Source organism: Thalassophryne amazonica, chromosome 13, assembly GCF_902500255.1.
Source record: "Thalassophryne amazonica chromosome 13, fThaAma1.1, whole genome shotgun sequence".
NCBI classification, from domain to species: Eukaryota; Metazoa; Chordata; class Actinopteri; order Batrachoidiformes; family Batrachoididae; genus Thalassophryne; species Thalassophryne amazonica.
Genome location: NC_047115.1, coordinates 3,304,959 through 3,327,335, shown reverse-complemented (window position 1 = coordinate 3,327,335; position 22,377 = coordinate 3,304,959). Strand labels below are relative to the sequence as shown.

The 22,377-nt window shown below is 43.9% G+C and overlaps 1 protein-coding gene across 1 annotated transcript in view; it reads right to left on the bottom strand.

The window, feature by feature from the left end:
• LOC117523869 (acetyl-coenzyme A synthetase 2-like, mitochondrial) overlaps positions 1–21,876 on the bottom strand; it is a 40,919-nt gene extending 19,043 nt beyond the window's left edge. Inside the window, exons 1-3 of the mRNA XM_034185483.1 lie at positions 21,489–21,876; positions 12,564–12,660; positions 6,558–6,757 (exon numbers count right to left, since the gene is read on the bottom strand). Coding sequence (XP_034041374.1) covers positions 6,558–6,757; positions 12,564–12,660; positions 21,489–21,825 — 634 coding nt within the window. The 5' untranslated portion in view covers positions 21,826–21,876. The remainder of the gene's footprint in view (positions 1–6,557; positions 6,758–12,563; positions 12,661–21,488) is intronic.
• Positions 21,877–22,377: the final 501 nt, after the last annotated feature.

Sequence of the window (22,377 nt, the reverse complement as noted above, 5' to 3'; positions counted from 1 at the left end):
CACTAAAAAATGTGACAGGAGAACAAAAAGAAGAAGTTCCAGTGTGTTTTGGGGCTCGGTGGGTTCAGAGCTGTGATCAGCTGCAATGATTTGATTTGAAGCTGCTGCTGAAAATCCAACGCAGACTGACCTCAAATCACTGGACTGAGCACATCTCCTCTAACGCCGCGGAGGTTTTACGCACTCATTATTCCTGTTTTCTTCATCAAAGTGACACGAGTGCTGATGAGCCTTTGACCAAACTTTCAGTCTGTTTATCCACAAACATGGCCTGTTGGCCACGCCCCCCACACGACAGGATGTTTGTTTTTGTAATAATACAACCCCAATTCCAATGAAGTTGGGACTTTGTGTGAAATGTAAATAAAAACAGAATACAAGAATACAATGATTTTCAAATCCTCTTCAACCTATATTCAATTGAATACACCACAAAGACAAGATGTTTAATGTTCAAACTGATAAACTTTATTGTTTTTGTGTAAATATTTGCTCATTTTGAATGGATGCCTGCAACACGTTTCAAAAAAAGACTGGGAAAGTTGATAAATGCTCAAAGAACACCTGTTTGGAACATTCCACAGGTGAACAGGTTAATTGGAAACAGGTGAGTGTCATGATTAGAGAGAAAAGTAGAGAGATACCCTCTCTACTTTTAAGATTAGGCTTAAAACTTTCCTTTTCGCTAAGGCTTATAGTTAGGGCTGGATCGGGTGACCCTGGACCATCCCTTGGTTATGCTGCTTTAGACGTAGATTGTGGGGGGGTTCCCATGATGCACTGTTTCTTTCTCTTTTTGCTCCGTATGCATCACTCTGCATTTAATCATTAGTGATCGATCTCTGCCCCCCTTCACGGCATGTCTTTTTCCTGGTTTTTTCCCTCAGCCCCAACCAGTCTCAGCAGAAGACTGAGCCTGGTTCTGCTGGAGGTTTCTTCCTGTTAAAAGGGAGTTTTTCCTTCCCACTGTTGCCAGGTGCTTGCTCATAGGGGGTCGTTTTGACCGTTGGGGTTTTTCATAATTATTGTATGGCCTTGCCTTACAATATGGAGCACCTTGGGGCAACTGTTTGTTGTGATTTGGCGCTATATAAGAAAAAAGTTGATTGATTGATTGATTGATGATTGGGTATAAAATGAGCATCCCCAAAAGTCTCAGCCGTTCACAAGTAAAGATGGGGTGAGGATCACCACTTTGTGAACAACTGTGTGAAAAAATAGTCCAACATTTTAAAAACAATTTTTCTCAGCGTTCAATTGCAAGGAATTTAGGGATTCCATCATCTACAGTCCATAATATAATCAGAAGATTCAGAGAATCTGGAGAACTTTCTACACGTAAGCAGCAAGGCTGAAAACCAACATTGAATGCCCGTGACCTTTGATCCCTCAGGGGGCACTGCATTAAAAACTACCATGCAAAGTGAAAGTAAAACATCAACAACATCCAGAAACACCGCCGCCTTCTCTGGACCCAAGCTCATTTGAAATGGACAGACGCAAAGTGGAAAAGTGTGCTGTGGTCTGATGAGTCCACATTTCAAATTGTTTTTGGAAATCATGGACGTCGTGTCCTCTGGACAAAAGAGGAAAAAGACCATCCAGATTGTTACCAGTGCAAAGTTCAAAAGCCAGCATCTGTGATGGTATGGGGGTGTGTTAGTGCCCATGGCATGGACAACTTACACATCTGTGATGGTATGGGGGTGTGTTAGTGCCCATGGGATGGACAACTTACACATCTGTATTTTTGGTAAGATTGTAATTCACGTCGGCAGTAATGACACCCGGTTACGCCAATCGGAGGTCACTAAAACTACAGCTTCTCTCCCTCTGCCATCCCCTCATTACCCCATCCCCGTAGAGACGGTGCCTGCTCCCAGACCACCAATAACCAGCAAAAATCTATTTAAGCATAAAAATTCAAAAAGAAAAAAATAATATAGCACCTTCAACTGCACCACAGACTAAAACAGTTAAATGTGGTCTATTAAACATTAGGTCTCTCTCTTCTAAGTCCCTGTTAGTAAATGATATAATAATTGATCAACATATTGATTTATTCTGCCTTACAGAAACCTGGTTACAGCAGGATGAATATGTTAGTTTAAATGAGTCAACACCCCCGAGTCACACTAACTGCCAGAATGCTCGTAGCACTGGCCGAGGCGGAGGATTAGCAGCAATCTTCCATTCCAGCTTATTAATTAATCAAAAACCCAGACAGAGCTTTAATTCATTTGAAAGCTTGACTCTTAGTCTTGTCCATCCAAATTGGAAGTCCCAAAAAACCAGTTTTATTTGTTGTTATCTATCGTCCACCTGGTACTACTCATCACTAATTGAAGAAAATAAGAACAACCCCAGGTTTCTTTTCAGCACTGTAGCCAGGCTGACAAAGAGTCAGAGCTCTATTGAGCTGAGTATTCCTTTAACTTTAACTAGTAATGACTTCATGACTTTCTTTGCTAATAAAATTTTAACTATTAGAGAAAAAATTACTCATAACCATCCCAAAGACGTATCGTTATCTTTGGCTGCTTTCAGTGGTGCCGGTATTTGGTTAGACTCTTTCTCTCCGATTGTTCTGTCTGAGTTATTTTCATTAGTTACGTCATCCAAACCATCAACATGTTTATTAGACCCCATTCCTACCAGGCTGCTCAAGGAAGCCCTACCATTATTTAATGCTTCGATCTTAAATATGATCAATCTATCTTTGTTAGTTGGCTATGTACCACAGGCTTTTAAGGTGGCAGTAATTAAACCATTACTTAAAAAGCCATCACTTGACCCAGCTATCTTAGCTAATTATAGGCCAATCTCCAACCTTCCTTTTCTCTCAAAAATTCTTGAAAGGGTAGTTGTAAAACAGCTAACTGATCATCTGCAGAGGAATGGTCTATTTGAAGAGTTTCAGTCAGATTTTAGAATTCATCATAGTACAGAAACAGCATTAGTGAAGGTTACAAATGATCTTCTTATGGCCTCAGACAGTGGACTCATCTCTATGCTTGTTCTGTTAGACCTCAGTGCTGCTTTTGATACTGTTGACCATAAAATTTTATTACAGAGATTAGAGCATGCCATAGGTATTAAAGGCACTGCGCTGCGGTGGTTTGAATCATATTTATCTAATAGATTACAATTTGTTCATGTAAATGGGGAATCTTCTTCACAGACTAAGGTTATTTATGGAGTTCCACAAGGTTCTGTGCTAGGACCAATTTTATTCACTTTATACATGCTTCCCTTAGGCAGTATTATTAGACGGCATTGCTTAAATTTTCATTGTTACGCAGATGATACCCAGCTTTATCTATCCATGACGCCAGAGGACACACACCAATTAGCTAAACTGCAGGATTGTCTTACAGACATAAAGACATGGATGACCTCTAATTTCCTGCTTTTAAACTCAGATAAAACTGAAGTTATTGTACTTGGCCCCACAAATCTTAGAAACATGGTGTCTAACCAGATCCTTACTCTGGATGGCATTACCCTGACCTCTAGTAATACTGTGAGAAATCTTGGAGTCATTTTTGATCAGGATATGTCATTCAAAGCGCATATTAAACAAATATGTAAGACTGCTTTTTTGCATTTACACAATATGTCTAAAATTAGAAAGGTCTTGTCTCATAGTGATGCTGAAAAACTAATTCATGCATTTATTTCCTCTAGGCTGGACTATTGTAATTCATTATTATCAGGTTGTCCTAAAAGTTCCCTAAAAAGCCTTCAGTTAATTCAAAATGCTGCAGCTAGAGTACTGACGGGGACTAGAAGGAGAGAGCATATCTCACCCATATTGGCCTCTCTTCATTGGCTTCCTGTTAATTCTAGAACAGAATTTAAAATTATTCTTCTTACTTATAAGGTTTTGAATAATCAGGTCCCATCTTATCTTAGGGACCTCGTAGTACCATATCACCCCAATAGAGTGCTTCGCTCTCAGACTGCAGGCTTACTTGTAGTTCCTAGGGTTTGTAAGAGTAGAATGGGAGGCAGAGCCTTCAGCTTTCAGGCTCCTCTCCTGTGGAACCAGCTCCCAATTCAGATCAGGGAGACAGACACCCTCTCTACTTTTAAGATTAGGCTTAAAACTTTCCTTTTTGAAAAAGCTTATAGTTAGGGCTGGATCAGGTGACCCTGAACCATCCCTTAGTTATGCTGCTATAGACTTAGACTGCTGGGGGGTTCCCATGATGCACTGAGTGTTTCTTTCTCTTTTTGCTCTGTATGCACCACTCTGCATTTAATCATTAGTGATCGATCTCTGCTCCCCTCCACAGCATGTCTTTTTCCTGATTCTCTCCCTCAGCCCCAACCAGTCCCAGCAGAAGACTGCCCCTCCCTGAGCCTGGTTCTGCTGGAGGTTTCTTCCTGTTAAAAGGGAGTTTTTCCTTCCCACTGTCGCCAAGTGCTTGTTCACAGGGGGTCGTTTTGACCGTTGGGGTTTTACATAATTATTGTATGGCCTTGCCTTACAATATAAAGCGCCTTGGGGCAACTGTTTGTTGTGATTTGGCGCTATATAAATAAAATTGATTGAAAATTGATTGATTGATCTGTGATGGCACCATCAATGCTGAAAGGTACATCCAGGTTTTGGAGCAACACATGCCGCCATCCAAGCAACGTCTTTTTCAGGAACGTCCCTGTTTATTTCAGCAAGACAATGCCAAGACACATTCTGCACGTGTTACAACAGCGTGGCTTCGTAGTAAAAGAGTGCAGGTACTAGACTGACCTGCCTGCAGTCCAGACTTGTCGTCCACTGAAAATGTGTGGCGCATTATGAAGCGCAAAATACAACAACAGAGACCCCGGACTGTTGAACAACTGAAGTCGTACATCAAGCAAGAATGGGAAAGAATTCCAGAGTTCCTTCTTGGTGACCGTGCCTGTTTTTCTCGACCTTGCCTTTGTCTCAGTCCTTGTAACTCTGGTTGCTGTGCTCTGACCTCAGCCTGTATTTTTGGATGACGTCCTTGCTTTACACGTGCCTGTACCTTCGCCTCACTGACTGCCTTTTTGTGTACTCGACCCACTGCCTGAATCTTTGATAAAGCCTTTTATATTGTGCCACCTGCTTGTGCGTGTGCATTGTGCCTCCTACCACCTGCTGTGTCCAGCTCCCCTGAGAACCACAACAGTATCCAATTGAATATAGGTTGAAGAGGATTTGCAAATCACTGTATTCTGTTTTTATTTACATTTTACACAACATCCTAACTTCATTGGAGTTGGGGTTGTATATCAGTTGTTTTTTTTGTTTTTTTAATGCATCACCAAACAATGAAAAAAGATTTATACATGTTTTGATTAATGGATACAGGTTTATGAAAAATGATGAATGATTTCCAAATAATCAAAGTTGACATGTGAAGTCAGATCACAAAAAAAAGTTGTGTAAATTGGGAACTCTTCAATACCTTCAAATTAAAGGGGGCAGTTTTGACTTTCAGCTCTAACGTGCTGTGAAAAATAAAAGAACAAACTTTGTCCAAATACATCTGGACCAGAGGGCACAAACTAGAAATAAAAATCAGAATCAACATTTAAGTATTAAACTGTGATCCTGATCCAGTGGCTCATTAATATGATTATCAGAATATTTATTAGCAAATACTGTAGAGATTAATTCTGACATCAGTTTGTGTTCAAACACACAAAACTCTGAAAATCAACACTGTCGCTGTTCGTATGTAAATATTTGTTCAAGTCTCTCGTTATTTCCTGGATTATTTCACCTGTGCCGCCTTCGTACCGTGAATAATCCCCGAAAACGCTCCCAGACGTCAACCTTGTCCAGTACTGACTCATTTGACACTTGAGACTGATACCGCACGTGTGCACTCAGTCATAATGGTTTACTACAAACTGTGCTGTTGCTGCTGCAGCGACCTCTAGCCCTCACACTGTATTACTACATACTTATATATCTAATTTGTTGAAGCAGTTTCTAGTGGAGCTCGTTGGTTGAGGTTTGTGGTGACACCAGGGGGCAGCAGGTGAACACGTGAAGTGGGCGGGGCTAGTTTTTTGGTGAAGTGGTCACTTGTGAGTCAGTCAATCACTTACTTATCAATAAGTGAACAGACTAATGGCTGGGATGATGAAGGGCTGCGCTCCAGCATCATGTCCTCAAACACCTATCAGGAATGTTGTGGTTTGGGAGGTTTTCTCCTGACATCCGCAGGGGGCGCCACTGAGTCCCGGCATTTACTTTTATTCCTGCATGTGACCAGCTGCTGTGACGTCTGGATCAAATCACCGTGGAAATGTCATATTTGGGTCATGAGCCAACAGCTGTTTCTAAAGCACAAATAACTTTGAGGAGCAGCGGACTGTGTTCGAGACCGACCTCCAGGGCCAGACGTGGCTCATTAAACCCACCTGATCGCTAGTGACACATTGCGGTGCACAAACAAGAACAGCCACGAGCTTAAAGGTTCAGTTCTCATGAGGCACAAAATGAAAGTGAACACCAGTCAATGTTCACAGCTGCATTTCCACCAAGAACCAGCAACCAGCAGGGGGCGACTCACCGTCCTTGATCCTCCCCGCCAGAGCTTCAGCACTGAAGCCAGCAAACACCACGGTGTGCACAGCGCCGATACGAGCACAAGCCAACATGGCTGCCACTGCCAGCGGCGACATGGGCATGTACACGGCCACCCGGTCCCCCCTGTGGACCCCATAGCTCTTCAGCGTGTTGGCGAGGCGGCAGGTCATCTCGTGCAGCGCTCTGTGGGACAAACACGAGTCTTCATGAAGCTTTGGTTCAAATTACAGTTTTACTGAATAAGAAATGAGTTGTTTTTATCTGTGGAGAGAAAAAAAGAGCAAAAATGTGAAAAGTGTTTTTGTTTTGTTGACGCTGCCGAAGCGACGGCCTGCAGAACTCAATTTAACAGATTCCGGCAATACAATTAAATGTGTCTCAAGATGTAAAAAATTAGATGTCACCTATCAGACAGCCTGAGATCATTTTATGTCCACTTATCAGAGAAGAAATTAATTATTTTTAGGTGATAAAAACACTGAAATTATTTTAAGTCTGCTGCAGTTTATGAGAAAATGTTTTTAATTAGGATTTATGTTCAGTGATAACTTATCTCATTTATTTTATTTTTTTGGACAAGGAATGTTTGAACAAAGAAGAAAAACAAACATCAAACTACATTTTCATCAGTTTGATGGTGCCTAAAACTTTGGCACAGCTTGACCGGTCAGTGACAGTTAAAGTCCAGCGGTCAAAGATCAGACTTCTGCCACTGCGGGCTTCACACTAGGAGTAAGACAGAAGCTGATATCCTGTCAATAAAGATGGTTATCATCTGCATAGAGGGAGAGAATGTAATTATGCTTCTTTAACTTCTGTTTATAACCTCCGTCAACAAAGTAGATAACTAATGGTATGGCTACAACAGTAAACGCACTGTGATTGGCTGATTTCCAGTCTGATATTTTCCCATATCAGACTGTTACCATGACAACCGGTCTGGATCGCGTATCAGATTCGCGACTTTGCTTGCAATTTTCATGCCATGAAATAAAACTAAAGAAAAAGCAACAAGGAAGATAAAGATAAACTTTATTGATCTCACAGAGGAGAAATTCACCTGTTACGTCAGCTCTTAAAAAACACACAAAGTGGGTGCAAGTAGAAGAAAATGTTCATCAAACAGTGTGTGCAAAGAGAAGCAATAATAATAATACTACTTGTAACAGTACAAGACATAAGAAATGAGGTAGAAATAGAATATATATATATATATATATATATATATATATATATATATATATATATATATATACACACACACACACACACACACACACACACACACACACACACGTGTATGTGTGTGCACCCACACATATCCATATACATATGCATATATATATATAAACATGATGAAGACAAGGAACACCCCCGACCTTTAACCCTGCTGTCATCTGCATTTCATCCTTTTTTTTTTTTTCTTCTGGCTGGCACCATCATGGACCGTGGAAACTATCACAGGACGTGTTGTTGTCCACGTCATACGTGGGTATCAGCACATGTGTCATCTGTCAACATTCAAGTCAAAGGACATGAAAGAAGCCAGCAGCATAGTATGTCCAAATTCTGTCCGTACGACTCGCTCACTGACTACGTACAACCGATTATTTTACGATGTTTTATTATCCTAAAATCTGTGTGAGTGAGACAGAGACACAGACAGACAGAGACGAGTTTGTAATTCACCTTCAGGTCCAGATGTGATGTGTTCAAATGCCCAGCAGGAGGACGTGATGTGCACGTGTCCTCAGATCACAGTCAAACAACATGCATGTTTAAGGACAGTGTCCACAGTAAGACAGCCTCAAAAAGCAAGATGGACAAAAGGTCCCCGAGTTCTGACTGTCAACCACCCAGACAGACAAATGGTCCATCCCCACATCTCCAGAATAACTGTCTATCTGCGGCAGCCAGGTCAAAAGTGGGCGTGCCCTTGACCTTCTCCAGGTGCAAGGATCCATGATCCAGGACACATGGACTAAATGTGGTGTCTGATGTTCCCTCACAGTGTCAGTGATCCTCCTCATCTGAGTCTCACTAAGTCACTGTTCATTGGACACAGAGACCTGGTCCGAGTGCAGGAACCTCCAAACAGACTGAGTATCAAAGATCATAAGGACCACACAGTAATGAGGCCACGTGGAGGCTGAAGGACAAGAGAAGCTCTCTGCTGCACGAGGTTCCCCCCCAACTCATCCGTCTCTCACACCAAGTCCTGGATTCAGGTCTCAGTAACATCATTTCACAGGAGAAAGGAGCAGGCTGGACGTGGCCTCACTGAGCCGCAGAACCTGTTGCCGTGGGAAACGGACAGTGCTGCAGGTTCTGCTGCTGAAAAAGGCAAAGCCGGATCAGCAGCAGGGGCAACCTGAACTGTGAGGCAACGTGAACGTGGATCTATTTCTGTGCCAGTGACGCTCGGAAAAAGAGCCGCAACACTTCACCGGACAGGAATAGATACCGGAGCGATCACGAGTATGTGGCACTCAAACAACATCCCTGCTTCTAAGGACAAGATAACAGAGAACAAACACGTGACCCAGAGGACCAGATAACAGAGAACAAACACGTGACCCAGAGGGCAAGATAACAGAGAACAAACACGTGACCCAGAGGACCAGATAACAGAGAACAAACACGTGACCCAGAGGGCAAGATAACAGAGAACAAACACGTGACCCAGAGGGCAAGATAACAGAGAACAAACACGTGACCCAGAGGACCAGATAACAGAGAACAAACACGTGACCCAGAGGGCAAGATAACAGAGAACAAACACGTGACCCAGAGGACCAGATAACAGAGAACAAACACGTGACCCAGAGGACCAGATAACAGAGAACAAACACGTGACCCAGAGGACCAGATAACAGAGAACAAACACGTGACCCAGAGGACCAGATAACAGAGAACAAACACGTGACCCAGAGGGCAAGATAACAGAGAACAAACACGTGACCCAGAGGACCAGATAACAGAGAACAAACACGTGACCCAGAGGACCAGATAACAGAGAACAAACACGTGACCCAGAGGGCAAGATAACAGAGAACAAACACGTGACCCAGAGGACCAGATAACAGAGAACAAACACGTGACCCAGAGGGCAAGATAACAGAGAACAAACACGTGACCCAGAGGACCAGATAACAGAGAACAAACACGTGACCCAGAGGACAAGATAACAGAGAACAAACACGTGACCCAGAGGGCCAGATAACAAACACGTGACCCAGAGGGCAAGATAACAGAGAACAAACACGTGACCCAGAGGACCAGATAACAGAGAACAAACACGTGACCCAGAGGACCAGATAACAAACACGTGACCCAGAGGACCAGATAACAGAGAACAAACACGTGACCCAGAGGGCAAGATAACAGAGAACAAACACGTGACCCAGAGGGCAAGATAACAGAGAACAAACACGTGACCCAGAGGGCAAGATAACAGAGAACAAACACGTGACCCAGAGGACCAGATAACAGAGAACAAACACGTGACCCAGAGGACCAGATAACAGAGAACAAACACGTGACCCAGAGGACCAGATAACAGAGAACAAACACGTGACCCAGAGGGCAAGATAACAGAAAACAAACACGTGACCCAGAGGGCAAGATAACAGAGAACAAACACGTGACCCAGAGGACCAGATAACAGAGAACAAACACGTGACCCAGAGGACCAGATAACAGAGAACAAACACGTGACCCAGAGGACCAGATAACAGAGAACAAACACGTGACCCAGAGGACCAGATAACAGAGAACAAACACGTGACCCAGAGGACCAGATAACAGAGAACAAACACGTGACCCAGAGGACCAGATAACGGAGAACAAACACGTGACCCAGAGGACCAGATAACAGAGAACAAACACGTGACCCAGAGGACCAGATAACAGAGAACAAACACGTGACCCAGAGGACCAGATAACAGAGAACAAACACGTGACCCAGAGGACCAGATAACAAACACGTGACCCAGAGGGCAAGATAACAAACACGTGACCCAGAGGACCAGATAACAGAGAACAAACACGTGACCCAGAGGACAAGATAACAGACAACAAACACGTGACCCAGAGGGCAAGATAACAAACACGTGACCCAGAGGACCAGATAACAGAGAACAAACACGTGACCCAGAGGGCAAGATAACAAACACGTGACCCAGAGGACCAGATAACAGAGAACAAACATGTGACCCAGAGGGCAAGATAACAGAGAACAAACACGTGACCCAGAGGGCAAGATAACAGAAAACAAACACGTGACCCAGAGGACCAGATAACAGAGAACAAACACGTGACCCAGAGGACCAGATAACAGAGAACAAACACGTGACCCAGAGGGCAAGATAACAGAGAACAAACACGTGACCCAGAGGGCAAGATAACAGAGAACAAACACGTGACCCAGAGGGCAAGATAACAGAGAACAAACACGTGACCCAGAGGGCAAGATAACAGAAAACAAACACGTGACCCAGAGGGCAAGATAACAGAGAACAAACACGTGACCCAGAGGGCAAGATAACAGAGAACAAACACGTGACCCAGAGGACCAGATAACAGAGAACAAACACGTGACCCAGAGGACCAGATAACAGAGAACAAACACGTGACCCAGAGGACCAGATAACAGAACAAACACGTGACCCAGAGGGCAAGATAACAGAAAACAAACACGTGACCCAGAGGACCAGATAACAGAGAACAAACACGTGACCCAGAGGACCAGATAACAGAGAACAAACACGTGACCCAGAGGACCAGATAACAGAGAACAAACACGTGACCCAGAGGACCAGATAACGGAGAACAAACACGTGACCCAGAGGGCAAGATAACAGAGAACAAACACGTGACCCAGAGGGCAAGATAACAGAGAACAAACACGTGACCCAGAGGACCAGATAACAGAGAACAAACACGTGACCCAGAGGGCAAGATAACAGAGAACAAACACGTGACCCAGAGGACCAGATAACAGAGAACAAACACGTGACCCAGAGGACCAGATAACAGAGAACAAACACGTGACCCAGAGGGCAAGATAACAGAGAACAAACACGTGACCCAGAGGACCAGATAACAGAGAACAAACACGTGACCCAGAGGGCAAGATAACAGAAAACAAACACGTGACCCAGAGGACCAGATAACAGAGAACAAACACGTGACCCAGAGGGCAAGATAACAGAGAACAAACACGTGACCCAGAGGACCAGATAACAGAGAACAAACACGTGACCCAGAGGGCAAGATAACAGAGAACAAACACGTGACCCAGAGGGCAAGATAACAGAGAACAAACACGTGACCCAGAGGACCAGATAACAGAGAACAAACACGTGACCCAGAGGGCAAGATAACAGAGAACAAACACGTGACCCAGAGGACCAGATAACAGAGAACAAACACGTGACCCAGAGGACCAGATAACAGAGAACAAACACGTGACCCAGAGGACCAGATAACAGAGAACAAACACGTGACCCAGAGGACCAGATAACAGAACAAACACGTGACCCAGAGGACCAGATAACAGAACAAACACGTGACCCAGAGGGAAAGATAACAGAGAACAAACACGTGACCCAGAGGACCAGATAACAGAGAACAAACACGTGACCCAGAGGACAAGATAACAGAGAACAAACACGTGACCCAGAGGGAAAGATAACAGAGAACAAACACGTGACCCAGAGGACCAGATAACAGAGAACAAACACGTGACCCAGAGGACCAGATAACAGAGAACAAACACGTGACCCAGAGGACCAGATAACAGAACAAACACGTGACCCAGAGGGCAAGATAACAGAGAACAAACACATGACACAGAGGGAAAGATAGCACACAAGAAACAGCCCCTCCCACACGTGTGTGGCGTGTCGTGGCAACCATGTGATGAGTGAAGTTGAGTTGCCACATTTGCAGGATGGCGTGACGTGTTTGTGGTGTCTGATGGTTTTACCTGTAAGTGATCTTCTCCTCTGTTCCGGGTTCATCTCGTTCCCAGATCAGAGCCACTCGGTCTGGATGCTTGTCCACGTGGACGTCCAGACAGTTAACTGACAGACAGACAGACGTCAATCAAACACTGCAGCTGACTGAAAGCATTCACACTTAATCTAACTTCTTCTTAACTTAATCTAAATTTTTCTTCTTTGTTATCATTATTAATCTAAGTTGTTTTATCATGTTGCAGCATCTTTAGTCTTCAGCAGTGACATGTAGTTAAACAGGATGTGATGTCACAGGCATGCAATAGCCACGCCTCCTCTAATTGCACAAATTCAGAGGCTGAAGCTTGTTTTATGTACGATGTAAAGACACGCCTACAAATGCTTGCAGGTTGGCTCCACCCACATTTTGTGTGAGAAATTTGGGTTTATTTAAAACAAACTTCTCACCATTTGAAGAGTTGAAGAACGTAAAGAGCCGCTGCTTAAACGATGTTTACGGAGAACATGTGCTAATGGATGAGGTGCGGCTCACTGATGATGTCATTTCCTGGCCAATACTTCTCCTTTTGGGTCAACAGCAGCTGACCAGCTCCTAACCCCAACCTCAGTGTCTTTGCTGAATGGCTTCTCTTTGCAGAGCTTTGCTGCTTCTTGTCCAAGTTTCAGCCTCTGAACCTGGTTCCTCCACAGGAGAAACTTCTGGAAAGTCGCTACTTTCCACCATCTTGCATGCACAGCGCCCTGGGGGCGGTCCTTACTGTGTCTCAATGAACCAGATTCACAGGGTGGGACTTCTGTGCACTAAACGTGCTCGTGCAGCTGGCCTTTATATGTAAATGAGGAAGAGAAAAGCTGGCATTCAAACACACGCAGAGGGAGTGTTGCTCCGTCCTCCTGCACAGGACACGTCAAACCACGAGAACTTGACATCAAAAGTATCAGTCGTCTGCTATATTCATGTTAAAATATCACTCTTAAGAGAAAGCCCTATAATGACAGCTCGGGTTCGGGCTCCTCTCTACTGCCACATTGCAACAGAACAGATGTGCTGGTAAAGAAAAAAACACAGAACTTTAAATAAGAAAATAGAAAATAGAAATTTAAATATCAAATCAAACAAAGCCAGCTCCTACAGCCCACGAGCAGACAGGTGTGGGAGGGGCTTGCCGCCTCACAAATCACATCTGATTGGATTAAATCTGTGAGCGCGCCTCAGAAGGCACAAGGAGGAAAAACTGAGTCCTGATAAGCCCGTTTATCAGGTGTGGTGCTGGTTCTGGTTCGAGAGATGACATGATTCACATGAACCCAGTGTGGGTCATCTGGTTACAGCGCACGTGTGCAGACGGGTTCACTTCACCTGTGATTGGCTGTTGCGGAGTCATGTGACTTCACAGTAAACCATGACTCACATTTACTCAAAACCTGCTTAAGAGCTTTTCCGGTTGGACCTGATCTGGATCCAGTTCGCCTGTGGGGCAGGTCCTGATCTCTGCAGATATGTGCGCTCTAATGAACACATGTTCATGTCTCCTCCACAGGATGTTGATTTTGCACAAGTTTAACGTCCTGTGTGGACTTTATGTTGAAATAAGATGTAATCTCCTTTTAGGATTACATTTGATCTGGAAGGTTTTTCCTGCTTTTTATTGATGATCTTTTTTCTGATTTAAAGGTGCAAAAATAAAAGTTTATACTGACTTCAAGCTGCAAATATGTCAAGTAGCCACGTGCACAAACACGTGCAGGTTTTTTTTTCTTTTAGATAATAAAACTGTGTTTATTAAGACTGTGATTGAAAATTAATCCCAAAACTGGATTTCAGAGTCCAGATCCACTTTGTGGTCCACGCAGGAGGTTTGAACAAATAATCATTTATGGGACAAGAACTGAGACAGAAAACTTTAAATCTGATAAAACACCAATCATCCTGATTGGAATATTATTGGATCATAAAAAATAAAATAAAAAACCCACAAAGATGAAAAAACTCACATCAGAAAAATGTTGGAGATTAACACCTGTGTGTTTTCTAGTCCGTCCCTTCACAGCAGATCTGATCTGCATGTTCATTTGGCACAAGTTTTACACCAGGTCTTCATGACGTAACTCCACATCACACAGAGAACAGCGACAAAACCCCCCCCCCAAAAAAACAAAACAAAACCATATATATCTATATATATCTATATATATATATATATATATATATATAGATAGATAGATAGATAGATAGATAGATAGAGTTATTAATAGCCAAGTGGCCTCTGTGTGCATTTGTTCCGTGTGTTGCGTGTGCGTATCTTCAATCATGGACAAACAGGGGAGAGCTGACATTTGACATTTGGTATGTTTATGTATTTTGGGTCAGGGATGAACAGCGCCAAAACAGAACGTTGATAGGACAAATAGTTTTGGAGAAGCTACAGATATTAGTTAAGAACACTGAACAGTGCAGTAATTACATTCTGGACTCACACACCATTCCAGCAGGGGGCGATACATCATCTTTATATTAAAAGCGTGCATGCGTGTGTGATTTTATTTAGTAAGTTTAATGTAAGCACGTAATATAATTGTAAATACGTTAAGAATATATGGAAGGCACAAGAAAGTGAAAACACTTATTTCCATTGTGGTCCATTTAAAAATCAAATAGCAAAATTTGCAGTTTAATTGGTATCCCATGTACAATTTGCACATGTTCAATCAAACCCCTCTATTTTGTCACATGATAATTTCACAAAGACCACAATGGAAATAAGTGTTTTTTGTTGTTAATAATAATAATATATGAGAAAAAGGATATATTTACACATAAATAAAGCGTAGTTAACAGCTAGCTAGACCAACCAGTGACGACACCACGCTAATGTCCATGAGATGTCCTGTAAATGACTCCAGAGGTGTCACCAGTTTACAAAAATAACTTTCAGTTTTAGAAGGGTTTATTTCTCGCTAGCTTTTACATAATATCTGAAAAACATGTTTTAAATTTTATTATATATATATATATATATATACACACACAAACAAACAAACAAACTGGTTTTGGAGCGCCAGAGACACCAGTCAGTGATGTCACAGCGCCGCTCTACTCTGATTGGCTGTCACCCCAGCCCCTCAAAAAAAAAAAAAAAAAAGATTTACATGATTCATAGCACAATAAATATTAAACAGTTTATACGTTTAATTCATAAAAATCCACCTTATTAATCACTTTTTTTTACATTTGCATGAAGTTTTTTTTAAAGATACAGTGATTCAAACTCTTATTACTCATTAAATTCGATTTTAAAAACCAAAAGTAATTTTTTTTTTTTTTTTTAATACATATATTCATCAGTGAAACTGAATCATCCTGGGTCCTGGAGAGCAACCACAAGAGTCCAAGTCAACACCAAGACTTTGAGTTTTGGAGGACATGACCCCAAGACCTAAAAAACACCTCTGGACTCAGACTCTGCAGGACGATAAACTTTGGAATTTCTGAGAGAAAGACTGTTTGCTCCTTGTTGGCGCTCAGCGGGACGGACAGACGTCACAGGACGGGATTGAACATGATGGCACAAAGTGAGTCAACTCATTAATTTGTTCATTTTTAAAGTGTAAACTTTGTCTCATCTGAGACGAAGTCAAAATCAAGTAGAACTGATTTTAATTCAGAGACAAGACCAAGACCGGACACGAGGACAACAACAGCACCCCATCCATCGCACTGGGGGAGGGGGGTGCAGGTGGGCGTGTCCTCACCCACATGACTTTTGGCCGAGACCTTGACCTTCTCCAGCCTCTGGGGTGCTCCTCACTGAGACCGCTGTGTGCTGGATCATGCCCAGAGAACCACGTGGACACAGGGTCGTAGCTGAAGGTCCGTCTGTCCTCACGTCAGTCTCACTGAGTAATTTAACGCAGCATCAAAGACGGATCAAACACCTCATGTGTCCATTTGTTCCCTGCAGCGGAAAGTGTTGGGTTTGGACAACAGAACCAGAGATGAGTCAGTGAGAGTATGAACGAGTGCGTCGGTGAGCGAGTGACATTACTACGTGGTCAAACATGGAACTGCAGAATTAAAGAATGAATAGAAGGTGTGGCTGGGGCGGTTCCAAACTAAGTACAGTGCATGTTCCAAAATGGATTAAATTTATTTTGCTTCCTCAAACTTTGACACACAACACCCCATAATGACAGCATGCAAAAAAATTTTAATGTTTGCAAATTTCTAAATTAAAAAAAATAAGAAATGATGTGTACATAAGTATTCACACTTTGTTCAATACTGGGGTTTTGTAACAGATGGATCTGAACTTCTTCCATTTACAGATGATGGAGGCCACTGTGCTCATTGGGATCTTCAAAGCAGCACAAATATTTCTGTACCCTTCCGCAGATTTGTGCCTCCAGACAATCCTGTCTCAGAGGTCTACAGACAATTCCTTTGACTTCATGCTTGGTTTGTGATCTGACTGTCCACTGTGGGACCTTATATGGAGACAGGCATGTGTCTTTCAAAATCATGTCCAATCAACTGATTTTACTCCAGGTGGACTCCAATTAAGCTGAAGAAACATCTCAAGGATGATCAGTGGAAGCAGGAGGCACCTGAGCTCAATTTTGAGCTTCATGGCAAAGACTGTGAATACTTATGGACATGTGATTTATTAGTTTGAATTTTATTTTTAATAAATTTGCAAAAATGTAAAAAAAAAACAAAAAAAAAAAAACACAAAAACAACACACACACACGCACACACACAAACACACACACACACACACACGCACACACACAAACACACACACACACTTTTAACTGCTTATCCAGGATCGGGTCGCGGGGCAACACCTCTAGCAGGAAAAAGCCCTGCTAGACAAATTTAAAATAAAAAAAAATTCATGTTGTCATTGTGGGATATTGTAAGTAGAATTCTGAGGAAAAAGGACTTTTGTCCATTTTGGAATTCAGCTGTTCAACCACTTACTCCAATCAAGGGTCGTGGGAGGGGCTGGAGCCTATCCCAGCAGTCATAGAGCGCGGGGCGGGGTCCACCCAGGACAGGACGCCAGTCTGTCACAGGGCCACAGACAAACAAACACAGTCACACCCACACCTACCAGTCCATCTAACCCGCATGTCTTTGGATGTGGAAGGAAACCCACGCAAACACGGGAAGAACATGCAAACTCCACACAGAAAGGCCACAGGCAGGAATTGAACCCATGACCTTCTCGCCATGAGGCAACAGTGCTAACCACTAAGCCACCGTGCTGCCCATAAGATCTTCACTGTTACTTATAATAACCCAGGATTTTTTTTTTTTTTTTTTTTAAATCAGGGTGAGCTAGTGGAGCAGATATGCACAATATTTGAGGTGAATCGTGACTTTGACGATCAAAACATGAAATTTGGCACACACTTAGAGCACACCAACCAGATCATTTTTGGCTATAGGGGCATCACAGCGGCGGCCATTTTCCAAGATGGCTGCTGTGGGTTGTTATATCCGTTACTCAGGCTCTAGACCATCAAGGCTCATTATTTCAGTGGCTATTCCTACATATTCAAGGATGAGGAATGCAGTAGTACTATTTACATCATGCTAGCACCTACGTAACAGCATATGGCTAGCATTCAGGTAATTAAATAATTGCAAAATCATTAAAATATGTAATATTGATGATATTATACATGTTTTCAAACTGTGACTAATGAGAGTACAACACAGTACCATGTTTCATTAACGGGACCTGGTTAGTACTTGGATGGGAGACCTCTTTGGAACACCAGCGGCTGTGTGTGTTTCTCCAAGTAAAACTGGAGTTGCGTCAGGAAGGGCATCCGGCGTAAAACTTGTGCCAACTACCAATGTGGATCTGGCTGTATCCGCTGTCGCGACCCTGAACACGAAATGGGAGCAGCCGAATGGACAGCAGGTGTGTGTCAGTGGTCCGTGTCCCGCCCCTTAAATCCACATCAGCAATAAGAAAACAGGCTGTTTCAATGACAGGATGTGATGAGTCAAAATATTTTTCTTAAAACTTCAGAGATAAGTTATCGTTCTTCAAACACACGCCTCCCAGTGCAAGGAAATCTAAAAAGGGGATGTCCACGCCACCAAGTCAAGAGTCCGGAGTCCGGAATCTGTTTGCAGACTGGTGAAGAACGCTCAGTAACTCTGTACTCAGTACCTGTGTTTTTAATCGGTAAAAGTTTTCAATTCATTTTTGTTGATTTAGTGCTTTAGTGCACTTGTTTCCAGTGGGGAAGGTTTTCAGTTCTAACCCACCCCTGCCCATCGTCCATGTCAGGAAGGGTGCTGTAGCAAAGAACCAGGGTGCAGCCAAAGGGACGGACTTACACTCAAACACGGCACGCTGTGACAGCTCACTGGAGCATTTTGTGTTTACACCAGAGGTCTGAAACGGCCTACAGAACAGACCGGGAGGGGGACAGGTTCTAGTCCAGCAGGTGATTTCACTGATGAACTGATTCCATCTGCTCCAAGTGATGCCAATCAGTGAAATCACCTGCTAGACTAAAACCTGCGCCCCCTCAGCCCTTTCTGGAGTCTGTTTCAGACCTCTGGTTTACACCCTGCAGTGTTAAAAGACATTCTGACTTTCATGTGGAAAGGCCCGTGTGTGGTTCACATGTGCACACACGCTGCTTACATAAACACCTTCAGCATCCAGCAGGTTAATGATCAGTGAAAACAGGTACAGACAGAGTCATGTGACCGCCACCATAAACAGCCACACCTCCACCTTATCAGCAAAAAGTCACTCTGAGCCCCATGGCGAGGGGGTGGGGCTTACGGTCACCTGACCCTGTAGTAGATGCATAGTTAGTATTTGGTATTTTGAGTAGAACTGGGTGGACTCAGGGTGGAGCTGTGACCCATGCTGCTGGTTTAGAGTGACCTCTGACCTTCTGGGTGCTCACAAAACCAATCAGAGCAACAAACAATTTTTAAACAACTAAAAGAAGAAGTCATTTAAAAATCAAAGTAAATTAATTTCAGGAAATTATGTTTTTATTTTTAATCATCAATGTTTATTTTAAAACAACTCATAAAGCTTAAAAAAGAAGAAAAGGAAGCCCTTTAAAAAAATAACTAAAGGATTATTCCACTGAAGTTATTGTTCTTGGCCCCACAAATCTTAGAAACATGGTGTCCAACCAGATCCTTACTCTGGATGGCATTACCCTGACCTCTAGTAATACTGTGACAAATCTTGGAGTCATTTTTGATCAGGATATGTCATTCAAAGCGCATATTAAACAAATATGTAGGACTGCTTTTTTGCATTTACGCAATATCTCTAAAATCAGAAAGGTCTTGTCTCAGAGTGATGCTGAAAAACTAATTCATGCATTTATTTCCTCTAGGCTGGACTATTGTAATTCATTATTATCAGGTTGTCCTAAAAGTTCCCTAAAAAGCCTTCAGTTAATTCAAAATGCTGCAGCTAGAGTACTGACGGGGACTAGAAGGAGAGAGCATATTTCACCCATATTGGCCTCTCTTCATTGGCTTCCTGTTAATTCTAGAATAGAATTTAAAATTCTTCTTCTTACTTATAAGGTTTTGAATAATCAGGTCCCATCTTATCTTAGGGACCTCATAGTACCATATCACCCCAATAGAGCGCTTCGCTCTCAGACTGCAGGCTTACTTGTAGTTCCTAGGGTTTGTAAGAGTAGAATGGGAGGCAGAGCCTTCAGCTTTCAGGCTCCTCTCCTGTGGAACCAGCTCCCAATTCAGATCAGGGAGACAGACACCCTCTCTACTTTTAAGATTAGGCTTAAAACTTTCCTTTTTGCTAAAGCTTATAGTTAGGGCTGGATCAGGTGACCCTGAACCATCCCTTAGTTATGCTGCTATAGACGTAGACTGCTGGGGGGTTCCCATGATGCACTGTTTCTTTCTCTTTTTGCTCTGTATGCACCACTCTGCATTTAATCATTAGTGATTGATCTCTGCTCCCCTCCACAGCATGTCTTTTTCCTGGTTCTCTCCCTCAGCCCCAACCAGTCCCAGCAGAAGACTGCCCCTCCCTGAGCCTGGTTCTGCTGGAGGTTTCTTCCTGTTAAAAGGGAGTTTTTCCTTCCCACTGTAGCCAAGTGCTTGCTCACAGGGGGTCGTTTTGACCGTTGGGGTTTTACATAATTATTGTATGGCCTTGCCTTACAATATAAAGCGCCTTGGGGCAACTGTTTGTTGTGATTTGGCGCTATATAAAAAAAATTGATTGATTGATTGAAGGTTTACTGTCTGGCTGGTCTCCGCCTCCTCCTCACACGTGGAAAAGGAGGCGGGCACACAGCAGCAAGGTTCCACTTCCAGGCATGATTTATTTATTTAGCAGACACAGTTCTTTAATTTTACATGTTAGTGACAAAAGCCTTAACTGAGTTGAAAACTATTTTTGAATAGAATTTTAACTCACGTTTGAGAGTAACTCACAGTCGACTTGTGGACCCTGAAAATTTAGACTCCTGTATATTTGATGTTAAGTTTTAGTGGTCAACCTGATTAACTGGCAGTTTCAGGTAACTCACAGTCTGATTTTGTGGACCCCAACTCACACAAGTTAATGGGGTTCACCTGTGTGCATAAAAATGCGCACAATAGAAAAGAAGGAGGCGGGAACCAGCCTGTCTTACATCTGTGGGAGCCAGTTATTCTGTCTTTGCTGCGGGTTTTGTTTTGTTTGTTGTCTTTGTGCTGAAATCCCCCCTAATGTTTGGGTTACGGTGACACTATGAGATGACTGACACGTGTGCTGTCGGCGCCCGCTCGGCTGTTACTTCGCTCCCGGTCTCCCCTACAGCTCTGCGCGCTTTAAGCGGATTCCTGCAGAACCCGGCGGGACTTCAGTCTGACACAGTTCGGGATTCTGCACACTCCCTCAGAACCTTGAACTCTTACCGGAGACGTTGAGTTTCCCTCCCAGGAACCAGCGGATCCGGCCGCTGCTCAGTTCGCAGTCCCGGACCTGACGGAACGGTTCCACCCAGCGCAGCCTGTCAGCAGCGACGGAGCCCCAGAACTGATCCGGATTCGTGACCGAGAGCCGGTACAGATCCGGGTAGGACAGACGGGACAGAGCGGTGCTCCAGGTTCCGCTCGGAGGAGTCACGGACAGGCATCTTCGGACCGCCTCGGTCCTGATCTGAACCGGTCCCGGAGGGGACCAGCAGCTAAGAAGAGTCCTGAAGATTTTGGTTCCTCTGCTGAATGTCGTGCTGCTGTTCTGAGCGGCCATGTTGGATCAGCGAGACCCACAAGTCCCACATCACCAAGTTCTGCACCCTCCATCCTCAGCCCCGCCCCCAATCTCACCCTCCCTCCATCCTCAGCCCCGCCCCCAATCTCACCCTCCCTCCATCCTCAGCCCCGCCCCCAATCTCACCCTCCCTCCATCCTCAGCCCCGCCCCCAATCTCACCCTCCCTCCCTCCATCCTCCGTCCCGCCCCCAATCTCACCCTCCCTCCCTCCATCCTCCGTCCCGCCCCCAATCTCCCCCTCCCTCCCTCCATCCTCCGTCCCGCCCCCAATCTCACCCTCCCTCCCTCCATCCTCCGTCCCGCCCCCAATCTCACCCTCCCTCCATCCTCAGCCCCGCCCCCAATCTCACCCTCCCTCCATCCTCCGCCCCGCCCTCCATCCTCCTCCGCCCCGCCCTCCAGACTCGCCCTCCCTCTTCCTCCGCCCCGCCCTCCCTCCTCCTGCGCTCCGCCCCCTCCCCTGGTGTTGGATGGAGGAATTTTAATGCAGAATTAAAAAAGTGCAACGAATCACACGAAACTCCAAACC